The sequence below is a fragment of the Pipistrellus kuhlii genome, unplaced genomic scaffold, assembly GCF_014108245.1.
Source record: "Pipistrellus kuhlii isolate mPipKuh1 unplaced genomic scaffold, mPipKuh1.p scaffold_m20_p_57, whole genome shotgun sequence".
NCBI lineage: Eukaryota > Metazoa > Chordata > Mammalia > Chiroptera > Vespertilionidae > Pipistrellus > Pipistrellus kuhlii.
This window is the reverse complement of record NW_023425559.1, coordinates 462,133-475,519: the sequence shown is the minus strand read 5'-3', so window position 1 is coordinate 475,519 and position 13,387 is coordinate 462,133. Positions and strand designations below refer to the sequence as shown.

Genomic DNA, 13,387 nt, shown 5'->3' with positions numbered 1-13,387 from the left:
CGTGCGCCGCCGGCGGAGCCATCCTGTGCCCCGCCCGCCCTCCGAGTGACCACACCTCACCAGGCACTTGCAAGAGTCCATTTATAAAAACAACCCTGTGCGCCCGGCTGGTGGTGCAATGGTCAGCGCGCCGGCCCCTGGACGGAGGAGCCCCAGGTTCGGGTCCCAGTCAAGAGCGGGCACCTCCGTTCCAGGCTCAGCTCGCAGCCCGGATCGGGGGGCGTGTGGGGTCGGGGGGCGTGTGTCTCTGCCACCCCCCCCCCTCCGGCTCTCGGAGAATCAATGGAAAGAAAATCCTGGGGAGGATTGACCACAACGGAAAGCCATGTGCCGTTCGGATTCAGTATTCGCGCCCCGGGCCGCCTGATGCAGGCGGGGGGAGTCCCACGGCCTCGGGGCTGGGGAGCCCGGCCCGGCAGGGACACCGGCGGTGGAGGCGGGGGGAGGCCCGCGCTGGCAGCCGGAGAGCGGAGCCGCTGGTCCCCCGGCGGCGGTCACTGGGCGGCCGGCTCCGGGGCCCCGTTCTCCTGCGGGGGCTTGGACAGGCGCAGGAAGGCGGTGCGCATGGCGCGGTGGCAGGTGTCTATGAGCGCCGGCACGTCGTCCACGGTGAGGCCGCTGGTGGGGATGGGGTCCAGGACCTCCACCTGGATGGTGCCTGCGGGGGGCTGGCGTCACGTCCCGCGCCCCCGCCGCCCCAGCGCTCCCCACCCCCGCCCCCCCCGCCACGGCTCCCCGCCCCCCCCCCCCCCCGGCCCCGGCTCCCCACCCCCACCCCGGCTCCCCGCCCCCCCCCCCCACCCGCCCCGGCTCCCAGCCCCGGCCTCCCCCCCGCCCCGGCCTCCCCCCCCGCCCCCCCGGCCCGGCACTAGCCGGACCCTCCCCGCCGCTCAGCCCAGCGACCCCCTCGTGGCTGGTTTGCGGCTCCAATAACTGACCCGCCGCCCTGGCTCCTGAGCGCACACCGGGGATGGGCAAGTGTACCCCCTCTCAGCACCCCGACCCAGAGCTCCTGCCCCGAGGGTCCCCGTGCCCCTCCCAGGCCCCCCCCCACTGCCATCCTCTGCCCCCTCGCCCCCCGCTGCCCTCCAGCCTTCCCTTGGGGGACCAGGTGCAGGCAGCAGGGAGGGTAGAAGCCCAGCTCTGAGCCCCATGGCGCGGGGGTGGTGCCTGGGAGGCTGCTGCCCTGGGGTGGGCCCAGCTCCAAAGCCCCCTCTGCCCGGAGCCACCCACCCTGAGCCCCGAGCGGTGGGCACAGCCTGGGCCTGGGCGTGAACTTGGGCCCAACCCAGCTGCCGGGAGCCTCCGTACCCTCCCCTGGACCACTCACCTCAGCCCTGCCGAGACCCCAGACTCGGCCCTCCCACCCCATCCCTGTCCCGTCCCTCCCCCGTCCCTCCCCATCCCTCCCCGTCCCTCCCCCATCCCTCCCTCCCCCTTCCCTCCCCATCCATCCCCCTGTCCCTCCCCCATCTCTCCCTCCCCTTCCCTCCCCATCCATCCCCCTGTCCCTCCCCTCCCCTCCCCCGCCCCCATGGTCACTGCCTGGCAGCGGGCCCAGGCGCTACCTGAGGTGAAGAGCTTCGTCCGGGAGTTGTAGAAGGAGGAGAAGCTGGAGTACACCACGGGGACCACGGGCACCTGTGGGGAGACGCCTCCTGAGAAGGGCCAGGTCCCCCCTCCCCAGGGCGAGCCCCCGGGGCACCTGCCTTGCCACCTCGCCTGGGGATTGCCCCCGAAACCCATGCCGCAGCACGTGCCCCGTCCCGCCTCAGCCCTGCCTGGGACACACAGTCCATCAGCTCATTCTGAACTCTCACCCGAGTCGCCGCCTCCAGGAAGCCTTCCTAGGTTGGCACACGCCCACCTGATTCAGACCTGTGCCCCCACTGGGTCCTGAGGTTTCCTCCCCGCTTCCCTCCCCCCACCCCGCCCCGGGAGGGGGGCGGCACTGGCAGGGGCGGGGCAGGGCCGGCAGGTGCCCCTGGATAGCACCAGGTCAGCGCACTGGCGCCTGCAGTGGAGGAAATGGTGCCTGGGCTAATCATTAACCCTGCGGTTACCTCTCCGGGGCAAGGCCACGGCAGAGCTCTGGGCGGGAGGGGGGAGGGGGGGGCGGGCTGGAACCCAGGGAGCCAGTCTAGCAGCCCGGAAGGGAGGTGGAGGTGACAACAGGAAACGATGCCCGTCCCCTGGCCGCCGAGGCCCAGGCTGTGGCTGCCCCTGTCCCAGCACCCCTCCCCCTCCCCACCACCCCTCCCCCACGCCCCCAGCCAAGGGAAGTGACTTCACCCACCTGCCAGCGTCTGCACCCATGGCATTAGCCGGCGGGAGGGGGCTGGCAGGGCAGGGGGTGGCTTTGCTCAGGGCCAGCACTGGGGGGCGCTAGAGGCCACCTGTCACCGGTGGAAGACAGACCAGCTGTCGCCCCCACCTTGGGTTTCCCTACACGAACCCCAGCATGGGGGGGCTGGGCCCCCCACCAGGAGGCCCTGCCCACCAGGGCACCACCTGATGCCAGGACCCCTCTGGACACACCCCCGCCCCGGAAGGACCCTCCTCCTGGGGCAGGCCCAGGGGGGAGGGTGGTGAGGCCCTGCCCCGCCCAGGAGAGGGTCCCCGCCTAACCAGACCGACACCCCCGCCCCCGCTCCCGGGGGGCGTCCCGCGCACCTGGGCCTGCACAGCCAGGTAGAAGGCGCCCTTCTTAAAGGGCAGCAGGTCCCCGTTGTCATTGCGTGTGCCCTCGGGGTAGATCCACACTTTGAGCTGCGGGAGAGAGGAGGAGGCTGTGGGGGGCGGGCGAGGCCGTGCCCTCCCTCCTGGGGAGCCCTCCCTCATGGGGACCCCTCACAGCGCAGCCCTGCCCCCTGCCTTCCGGCGTGCAGTCTGCAGACACCGATGGCGTGGGGTTTTTCGTTGTTGTTGTTTTTATTTAATATATTTTATTGATTTTTTACAGAGAGGAAGGGAGAGGGATAGAGTCAGAAACATCGATGAGAGAAAACCACAGATCAGCTGCCTCTTGCACACCCCCTACTGGGGATCGAGCCCACAGCCCGGGTACATGCCCTTGACTGGAATCGAACCCGGGACCCCTCAGTCCGCAGGCTGACGCTCTATCCACGGAGTCAAACTGGCTAGGGCTGTTTTTAATAAATTTGTATTGATGTCAGAGAGGAAGGGAGAGGGAGAGAGAAACATGTATGATGTGAGAACCATAGACCGGCTGCCTCCTGCACGCCCCCCATGGGGATCGAGCCCACAGCCGGGTGTGTGCCCCGACCGGGAACGGAACCTCTTGGTTCACAGGTCGATGCCCAGGCCCTGAGCCCCGCCTGTGGTTTTCCCGCCCAGGGGCGGCCTGTGAGCTCTGACCCCCCGCCTCCCGCCCGGAGCCGCCCGCCTCCCGCCCGCCGCCGGCCACTCACGTTCTCCCGCAGCATGAGCTCGCCCACGTCGGCCATGACGCTCATGGCGGTGCTGGAGCGCTGCCGGTTGATGAAGAAGACGCCGCCCAGGTACATGATGAGGCCCACGGGGCCCGTGAACAGCAGCTCCCGCTTGGCGATCTGCACACAGCGCGGCGGCAGCACCTCCATGAGGCCTGGCGGGGTCACGGGGGCGAGGGGGGGGGTGGGCTCAGCGCCGGGACCCCCCCCCAGGAGCAGCGCGGCCCTGCCCCGGACCGCCGCCCCGAACCGCCGCCCGGCTGCCTGGAGTCTCCCCCACTCGCCCGTCCTTCTGCCCGCCCGCCCGTCGGCCACGAGGGCAGGTCATCCAGCCCCAGCCGGGTTCCCGCCGGGAAAGGGGTGTGGACAGGGCGCCCGGCGGTCGGTGAGGAGGGCGGCCCGGTGGCAGCCGTGGTCTGCGGCCTGTTCCCCAGTTGGAGGCTGTGGCTGGAGGGAGGCAGCCCCCTGGCCTGTCGCCCCCTCCCCTGCCAGCTCCTCTGGGCCCGCCGCGGCCCCCCGGGGGACCAGGCCTGCCCGGCGCCTACCCATCATGTCCAGGATGCTCTGGTGGTTGGACACGATGACGCAGGGCCGGTCCTTCCACAGCTCCTCACGCCCCTTCACGGAGAAGCGGAGGCCGAACAGGTACTTGAAGGTCCGCACGAACCAGCTGATGATGCTGGGGGGGGAGGTGCCGGTGAGCGGGGGCCACGGGGACCCCCCTCGCTCTCACGGCCGGCGCCTGGCTCCGGGGCCAGAGCGACCTTTCGCCCCAGGGGCCACGAAGGCTGCCTGCCTCCCGCCATCGCGGCCAGACAGGAGGGAGTGGCCTCCGGGGACAGACGCCCCACGGAGAGGTGTCCTGCTTCCCCCCCCCATGTCCCAGGAGCCGCCCAGCCCTCAGCTCGCACCCCCTGCCCGCCGGAGCCCCACAGACAGGCTGGGGGCAGTTCTCAGCCCTGGCAGCCAACCCCGAGAGGTCCCTGCGCCCCTGGAGGCCGGGCCGCACACCCACACCGTCCAGGGGCCCCCCAGAGTGCCACACCAGGAAGTGAGGGCTGGCACCGAGTGGAGGAGCACGTGAGCAGCTAAAGCTACTGCTGAACCCCTCGGAGGCCCGGGAGGTGCTCACACCCGGAGGGACAGGCGCCTGGAGGGGCCGGCCCTCTGGTGACAGCCCAGGGCGAGCTCCCTGCGCGGCGGGTCCCTCCCACCCCGTCCCGCTCCTCCCGGAACCCCCGTGCCCGCGCCCGCGGCCCGGGTCCTGCCGGAAGGAGGGCTGCCCGCTGGGCCCAGGAGCGGCCCCCTCACCACCATCCTCTCCAGGGTGTCCAGCCCCAGGAAGCACCCGCCCACCCTGCCCAGCCCGCACCCTAGGAACCAGGAGGCACGGCTCCATGCCCGGCGAGGGCACAGGCCTGGGTTGAGGGTTCAAGCCCCAGTGGGGGGTCACGGGGGGGCATGCAGGAGGCAGTTGATCAGTGATTCCCTCTCCTCATTGATGTCTCTCTCTCCCTCTCCTTTCTCTAAAATCAATGAAAACATATTTTACCAAAACAAACACGTCGATGCCCAACACACGGGGAAAGCCCGTCTCCCGTCAAACAGGAACGCCTCCCCCTCGCCGGGCACCCCCTCGCCGGGCACCCCCTCGCCGGGCACGGAGAACAGGCGGCAGGCAGCGTGGGGCTGGGACGCGGACTGGGGAGATGCTGGCAGAGCTGGGCGCAGCAGATGCCCGGGGCAGCTGGCAGCACGTGGACGCCCTCAGGCCCCCTTTGCTCCCAGGAGGGCTGTCCAGCGCGGGCGGGAGGGCCGGAAGATGAGGGATCTGGACCCCTGTCCCGGGAGGGGAGGGGGGCGTGACCGTCACAAGGGTCCATCTCGCAGCCCCTGCACCACATGGGGCTCCGCCTGCGACCCCCTGGATCACCAAGGGCTACCCTGCCGCCCCGCCTCCGCACCCGGATCCTCAGCCGCTCTGCCCCCTGCTCCCCGCACGCAGACCCCGGGACCCCCGCCTCCGCACACGGACCCCCGGGCCCCCGCCTCCGCACACGGACCCCCGGGCCCCCGCCTCCGCACACGGCCCCCCCGGCCCCCGCCTCCGCACACGGACCCCCGGACCCCCGGGCCCCCGCCTCCGCACACGGACCCCCGGACCCCCGGCCCCCGCCTCCGCACACGGACCCCCCGGGCCCCCGCCTCCGCACACGGACCCCCGGACCCCCGGACCCCCGCCTCCGCACACGGACCCCCGGACCCCCGGGCCCCCGCCTCCCCACACGGACCCCCGGGCCCCCGCCTCCGCACACGGACCCCCGGGCCCCCGCCTCCGCACATGGACCCCCGGACCCCCGGGCCCCGCCTCCGCACAGGGACCCCCGGACCCCCGGGCCCCCGCCTCCGCACACGGACCCCCCGGGCCCCCGCCTCCCGCACACGGACCCCCGGACCCCCACCTCCCGCACACGGACCCCGGGCCCCCGCCTCCCGCACACGGACCCCCGGAGCCCCCGCCTCTCGCACACGGACCCCCGGGCCCCCGGGCCCCCGCCTCCGCACGCAGACCCCCAGCACAGCGTTCCTTCCAGAATTCCCAGGGGTGACGGGCGCCCCCATAGCAGGCCCTTCCCCACGGCCTGGGGCCCGGCTCCTCGAGGCCCTTCCTGGTTTTGTTCAGGAGCCGCTGCTGCCCGCGGCCGGCGCCTGACCCTTCTCGCCAGCTGGGCCTGCGGGACCCAGAGGGCCTCCTGGCACAGGTGCGCCCGGCAGGACAGCTGGCCCTCCGCGCGAGGTCAGACAGCCCTTCTCACCGGCTGGGAAGCTGGGCAGTGCCCTGGGCCTCCCTCAGTGCGTAGCCAGAGGGACTGAGCTCGCTGAGGCTGGGGTCCCGGGACATGGGGTCCTGGGCTGTGAGGACAATGCCCCGGGCAGACAGGAGCACAAAGGAATGACAGCAGATCCGCCCTCACAGCCGCAGGCACCCCCTCCCCTCCTCTGCTGCCCCCCCCCCCTCCACTCAGGCCAAGCCAGACGACCTGTGACCTTTGTCCTCGGCCTTAGTGGCTTTGGCCAACATGTGCCTGCCCTGGGCCAGCCCCCAGAGCTAGGGATGGGGGGGCAGCCCCGCCAGGAGCCCCCGTTCCGCTCCGCAGACAGGAGGCCCCAGCGAAGCTACCTGCCAGAGTTGGGGTGTTTTCCAACAGGTGTCATGTGAGCTGGGGCACCAGGAGGGGACGAGAACCGGGCTGTGTGGGGTGCAGAGGCCCAGGTGCTGAGAGGGGTGTGCAGAGCGGAGTCCAGGGAGCCCTCTGGCCTGCATTGAGGAGCATCTTGGGGGCCACTGGGAGCTCTGGCCCGCAGGCCCAAGGGAGAGCTGGTCCCAGCAGGGCAAGGGTGGCCGCCCTCCACGCCCCGCACCCTCCCTCCCCTTCGCCCAGGGCCACCAGGCTCCGGCCGCGCTGGCTCAGAGCAGGCCATGCGGAGGTCAGAGCCAGGGCAGCACACACCCCCCTCCTCGGTGCTTTGCGTGGGCACAGCCTGCACTGGCCGAGCCCCGCAGCCCGCCACTGCGCTCAGTGCCGAGCCCAGCTGTGGCCCTGGCATGGCCGCAGAGCATGTGGCCGGGCCTCAGGGCGAGAACAGCGGGCAGAGGGCTGGAGCTGCCCGGCCTGGGGCCGCCCGCTGGGGCTCCGGTGGTGTCTGAGAACGTGGACCCGGGTTCAGCTGCTCTCGGGGTTTCCGACCCACCACAGGCTTCCCTGGCCTCACCTTCCTCTGTCACACGGGGGCGCGGACACTTGACTCCCAGGACAGCACCCCCAGCCGGGCGCCCTTGGTCTCAGCCCGTCACTGCTCCCAGCACCCGCAGAGCACACAGTGGGGCTCAGGACACGGCTCTTGGAGGACAGCGAGCACAGCGAGGGCTGGGGCTGGAGACCGGCACCCGGGGACTCAGAACCGAGGCTCAGCCCCCCACACACACCTCTACCTCCTCCTCCCCCGGGCCAGGCCCCGAGAGCCACCCAGCACCTCTCACCTGTCTCACTGCAAACCCGGTGCTCAACCCCCGCCCTGCCGCGGCTGGGTCATCCCTGCGACGTGCCTGTGGAGTCTGGGGCACAGGCTGTGGGGGCCCGGCCCAGGCCCACCTTCTCCCTGGGGAGGGAGGGGCAGAGGGCTCCCGCCAAGCACCATCAGGGCCCCAGGGCCCCCAGGGACACCCGGCTGCACAGAGCCACACGTGTGGCCCGGGGCTGAGGAGAGCCCCCCAGGCAGCCGCGGCCAAGGCCGGCCAGGCCCAACCACCGCTCAGAAACTTTGGACTTGACCTCTTGACCCAGGAAAGCAGCTCTGACGTACAGGTTCCTCTTGACAGAGCCAGCGGGGCTTTTTTTTTTTTTTTTAATATATTGTATTGATTTTTTTACAGAAAGGAAAGGAGAGAGAGAGCTAGAAACGTCGATGAGAGAGAAATATCAACCAGCTGCCTCTTGCATACCCCCTACCGGGGATGTGCCTGCAACCAAGGTACATGCCCTTGACCGGAATCGACCCTGGGACCTTTCAGACCGACGCTCCACCACTGAGCCAAACCGGTTTCGGCCCAGCGGGGCCTTTTAACAGACAAGGGAGGCAACAGAGGCCACCGGATGGCACGGCAGGGGAGGAGGGAGGGGGGTCACCTCCAGGGCCTGCCCTCACTCTTGCTGGAAACCAGCTCTGAGCACAGCTGCCCTGCACCCCAGGGCCCCTCCTGCCTCTGAACCAGACAGGCCAGCCCTGGACCCAGCGCCCCCTGACCTCCAGGCCCAGGCCCGCCGTCCGGGTGGAGACAGCTGGGGCCTCTCCCTGCGGAGCCCGGGCAGCACCGGCCAGCACGGGCCTGCTGTTTCCGAGAACAGCCCCTGCCCGCCCGCCCGCCCGCCCGGAGGACTCTCCCTGGGAAGACGGCCTGGCTCCCTGGGCCGCTCCCTAGGACACTGCCTGGGCCGCGGGCGGGGGGCCTAGTCTCACTGAGCACCCCTACTTGGAGGCCCCCCACTTGGAGCCCCGTATCAGTCACTATTCCCTGACCATGGGGCCGGGGACCCTTGCAGCGGGTCCGGGAGGGGACAGAGACGGCAGAGGCCAGGCCACTGGGTGGTGGGGGGCACGGCCAGTGTCTCCACACAAGGTCACAGCCAAGAGGCTATTGCAAAACCCACATGTCAGCCACCGCAGTGCCGTCCAGAAAGGGGTGAGCAGAAAGGGCAGTATCGTAACGGCAGCCAATGAGGTTTATCGGAGGCAGGCGCGTTTATTGCTAATTGAAAAGTAAAAGAAACGGGGTGAAAGGGCAGCCGCCCTGTGCACCCCGCCCCAGCCTTTGCCCAGAAAGGCCTTGACTCCGGGGTCAGCCCGCCAGGGCCCTCCTCGCCCTGCCCTCGCCCAGCCCTGCCCTCGCCCAGCCCTGCCCTCACCCAGCACCGCTCCCGGCCCGGCGGCTCCCGGAGGAAAATTCCAGCCGCCACCCCTTCCTTCCCCGCGCTGAGGCCGGACCCCAAGGGCCAGCCCTGCCCCCTCCCCTCCCCGTCCCAGGCCTCCCCTTCCAGGACGGAGGAAGGACGCGGGAGGAAGGACCTGCCGGGGGAGCCGGGACCAGGTGCCAGGGACCAGGTGCCAGGTGGGCGGGCGGAGGGTGCAGAGGCGGGACGGCAGGTGCCCGGGCGCGCGCGGCCCAGCAGAGGGCGGTGTGGCGCCGTCCCGGCCTCGGTTTCCCCGCGTGGCCCGGCCCTTTCCTCCCGCCAAGCAGCTGCGCCACCTCCGCCCCGCGCCCCTCGGCCGGGCGCAGGGACCGGGCCGGCGGCGGCGCCGGGACCTGTTGGAGCCGCGAGCGCCGGCCGGGCCTCGGCAAGGACGCGGGGACATTGTGACGCCGGGTCCCGGGGACCCCGCCCCCGCCGCCTCCGGGGCCGCCCGCCGGGCCCCCGCGCCCCGAGCCCGGGAGCGGAGACGCGGGCGGGGCAGGAAGGAGGGGGAGCGGGGAAGAAAGTTGGGGAAGCGGAAGCCGCGGCCGGCGCTCCCTCCCTCCCTCCCCTCGGCGCCCGCCGCGCTCCCGCCGCCCGGCCCGGCCCCTCCGCCCGCCCCCGGCCCCGCCGGCCCGGCCCCCGCCGGCCTTGCCTCATGTTGTCCACGGTGCGGCCGCCGTGGCGCAGCAGGCAGACGGCGGCGGCCAGGATGGAGACGGAGAAGCAGAGCGCGCAGTACAGGCTGATCTTGGCGTAGAAGCGCGCCGCGCGGCTCAGCTGCAGCAGCAGCAGCAGCAGCAGCAGCGCCGCCGTCAGCCACGGCCACGGCTCCATGGCGCCCGGCCCGACGGCCCGCGGGCTCCCTCCGCTCCCTCCGCTCCCGCTGGGCAGCGGCCGCGGGCGCGAAGCCGACTCCTGGCGCCGGCGCCGCCGTCCCGCCCCGCCCGCGCCCCTTATTGCGAGGCCGAGGGGCGGGGCGCGCGGGGCGGGGAGCAGGGCGCCTAGGTGCGCGGCGGCCTCCGCTCCCCGCCGCCGGGCCCGTCCCGCCCCGCTCCCCGCCCCCGGCCCCCTCCGCCGCCCCGATCCCCGCCGCCGCCGGGCCCGTCCCGCCCGGATCCCCGCCCCCGGCCCCCTCCGCCCCCCTAGCCCCGCGCCACGCCCCCTCCGCCGCCGGGTCACCTCGCTACGGGCGTGCGGCCCCTCCCGGCCGGGCCCGGGCGTCCTGGCCGCCGGGTGGCTGGATCGGGCGCCACCCCCGAGGTCCGGCCTCTCTCCGCCCGGCGCCCTCTGCCACCGGCGCCCGCGCCCGGACCACAGCTCCCCGGCGCCCCAGGAGGCGGCCCCCTGGCCACCGGCGGCGACACCAATGGCCCGTGGGCCGCGCCCTGGAGCAACTTCAGGGACCAGCCGGCCTTTGGGGACCTCCCCTGAGGGTCCTGGGGGCACCCCTTCAGGAGGGGGAGCAGCTGGAACGGCGTGTGTCTGGGCGGGGCCGGGTCCCAGCGCTGGGTGCCAGGAGCAGCGTCACCCGCCGCTCCTGGGGCCGGGCCAGGGGCAAATATCAGGCGACTGTGTGTCCACACAGCCCGGGCCCAGGAGGACGGGGCAGTTAGCGGGCGGGCGGAGGGCAGGCCTGGGCCGCGGGCTCGCAGAGCAGATTGGAGTTCTGAGACCAAGTCGCCCCTTCCCCGTCCGGCCACCGGCCACCGCGGGGTGGGCCCAGCGTTTGGGGGGGCGGGGTTCACCGTGCCCACCTCTGGGGCATTGGCACTGTCCCGCCCCTTCCTTCTTCCGGTGACCTGTGGCTGGCATGAGTCACTGCCTCCCCCACCTCCAGCGAGTGGGGACTCTGGCCGGGCAGGTGGGGCTCCTGCGGGCTGGCCGGGCTCACAGGTGGCAGCTGTTCCGGGCGGGGGCAGGCCTGCCGGGCACCTGCGGGTGCTGTGCCGGGCGGCTCCGCGCCTTCTGGCCGCGCTCGGTACCGGCTCAGAGAACCGCTTGTTGAGATCAGTCGGAGGAAGGCAAGGATCACATGGTCACACTCACATGTGGACTCTAAGGAGTGGATCCAAGACGTGGGGGCTGGGCCATGGGGAGGGGTCAGCGAGAGATGATCAGCGATAAGGAGCCGTATGTGGCGGCCTGTGGCCTCAGACCGGGGTGGGGAGGGCCGGGCGGGCTGGGGGTGGGGGAGGGCGAGGGGACATACGTAATGCTTCCAACAATGGAGAATTCTTTTTAAAAAAATAAAAAGCATGCCGGCACCGGTTTGGCTCAGTGGTAGAGCGTCGGTCTGCGGACTGAAAGGTCCCGGGTTCGATTCCGGTCAAGGGCATGTACCTTGTTGCGGGCACGTCCCCAGTAGGGGATGTGCAAGAGGCAGCTGATCGATGATTCTCTCTCATCGATGTTTCTAACTCTCTATCTCTCTCTCTTTCTCTCTGTATAAAATCAATAAAAATATATTTTAAAAATAAATAAATAAAATAAAAAGCAAAAAAAATAAAGAGACTGCTTGTCCCTCTTTCCACTGCCGCCCCTGGGGGAGCCTGGGGAACCCCGGAGGACTGCCGCCCCTGGGTCACGGCGGGGGGGGGGGGGGGGCAGTGCCCTGCAGCCAGTGGTTCCGGGGGAGCCCCACAGGCCAGAGTGAGGGCCGGGCAGGCAGGCTTCCCGCAGAAGGGGGCGCGGCACCTCAGGTCTGCCCGGGATGGGGGGGCCAGGCCTCATCAACCCCAAAGGACAGCACCACCAGCCACCCCCTCCCATCCCTCCCTCCCCACCTCACAGTCGCCTCAGCACTTCCGGCTCCCAGGTGCACGTGTGTGTGGGGGGGGTGCTTGCTGCCCCCCTCCGTGGGAGGGCCACCCCGTGGGGACCGGTCTGTCCTGTCGCTGGTGACCAGCACGGAGAACCGTCGAGGCCTGGCACACAGCAGGTGCTCAATAAGTGCTCCTCCAGAGCCACTGTGCTCCCGCTGTACAGAGGGGAAGCCGGGGCTCCGGCGCTGACCATCGCCTGGCAGGAAGGGTCTGAGGACGCTGACCCCATGGCAGCGCCCCACGCCCACTGCCCTGGAGACATCCCGGCCCCGGGCACCAGCCGTCCTGGCGCGCCCGGGCGGTTCTGACCGGCGGTTGCATCCTCGGACGGGGAGAGGCTGTTGCCCAATGCCAACTCCTCCCCAGCTCCATCCTCCCCGGGGGCGTGTGGAAAGAGAACGTCCACTTTCCTCCGACCAGGAGGGGAGAGGCCGGGCGGGGGAGGCGCGGCGGGCCGGGGCGGCCGGGCCGGGGTCTCGGCCTGAGGCGATAAGATATTAAGGGTCTGACCATCAGGCTCCGTGTGGGGGCGGGTGTGCTCCCGTTTCTAAAGCTGGGGCCTGGGGGCCGGTGGAGACGCCGAGAGGAGGCGCCTCTGACCCTGTGACGCTCAGCTGAGCAGGGCCTGGCGTGGGCTCTGCCCGCCTTCCTCCGGCCGCCCTGGGCCTGGGCACCGTCCGTCCGTCTGACCGGCCGACCCGCTCAGGAAGCTGCGTGCGTGCGTGCGGGTGGGCTGGGGGGCTGAGTCAGCGCCCCCCCCTCCCCCAGCCATCAGCTGAGAGCCTCTGGGCATTCGCTGGGAGGGTGCCAGGCAGGGCATCCGGTGACACAATGAGGCTGGGCAGCACCACGCCCGGCCCTGGGGAGCCCGAGTCCCGGGGGGGTGGGGAGGCACCCGGGCACAGGGCACTCGGCTCTGCGCGGGGATTGGCCGGAGGCTGAGCAGGCCACCGCCTGTCCACCTCGCCACCTCCTGCGGCCGGGCAGGGCCGTGGGGCTGGTGGGGTGTGGAGGGAGGGGCAGAGGCTCCCATTCCTAGAAGCGATGGGTGACCTCCCGCCTCCCACGTGGCATCGGCAGGGCCGGTGCCAGCCTTTGAAGTCCCCAACTTCCTTCCTCTCGGGTTACCCGGTTACCGGGCTCAGGGCCGCACCTGAGCCCGCCGCCGCCTCCTCCTCGCTGGGACGACAGGAGTCCCGCCCCCTCCCCGCCCCCTCTCCAGGGCCACACCGGCCTCTCTTGTGCACGGGGCGTGGCTCTGCTCCCTCAGGCCTCCCCAGAGAAAGCGAGGCCAGGACGGAGGCCAGGAGGGAGGGGGCTCAGGGCCCAGAGACCAGGGGGTGTGGGCGGGAAGCAGCGATCAAACGGCTGGTGGGGGGCAGAGGTGGAGCCCCGGGGAGCCCCTGTGGCCTCTGGGCCTCTGGGAGGCTCACCTCCGGGGTGAAGGCTGGGGAAGCCAGGCCTGGAGGCTGAAGGGGCAGGGAGGCGGCTGGGGGGGCCGGCCTGGGGTAGAGGCCGGAGGGGGGGTGCTGAGCCCGGGCCCTGGTGCTCCTAGCCTGGCGCCCCCCCCCTACCCCCCCGCCACCTGTAAGTAAAGCGC

At 71.5% G+C, this 13,387-nt stretch overlaps 1 protein-coding gene across 1 annotated transcript; it reads right to left on the bottom strand.

The window, feature by feature from the left end:
- Nucleotides 1-64: 64 nt before the first annotated feature.
- On the bottom strand, nt 65-9,849 carry AGPAT2 (1-acylglycerol-3-phosphate O-acyltransferase 2). Its single transcript, XM_036416943.2, has 6 exons — nt 9,618-9,849; nt 3,998-4,131; nt 3,432-3,607; nt 2,674-2,769; nt 1,569-1,641; nt 65-658 (listed from the first exon to the last, which is right to left on the bottom strand). The coding sequence occupies exons 1-6, from the start codon at nt 9,797-9,799 to the stop codon at nt 495-497; spliced, it is 825 nt and encodes a 274-aa protein (XP_036272836.1). The 5' UTR covers nt 9,800-9,849; the 3' UTR covers nt 65-494.
- Between the last annotated feature and the right edge of the window lie 3,538 nt (nt 9,850-13,387).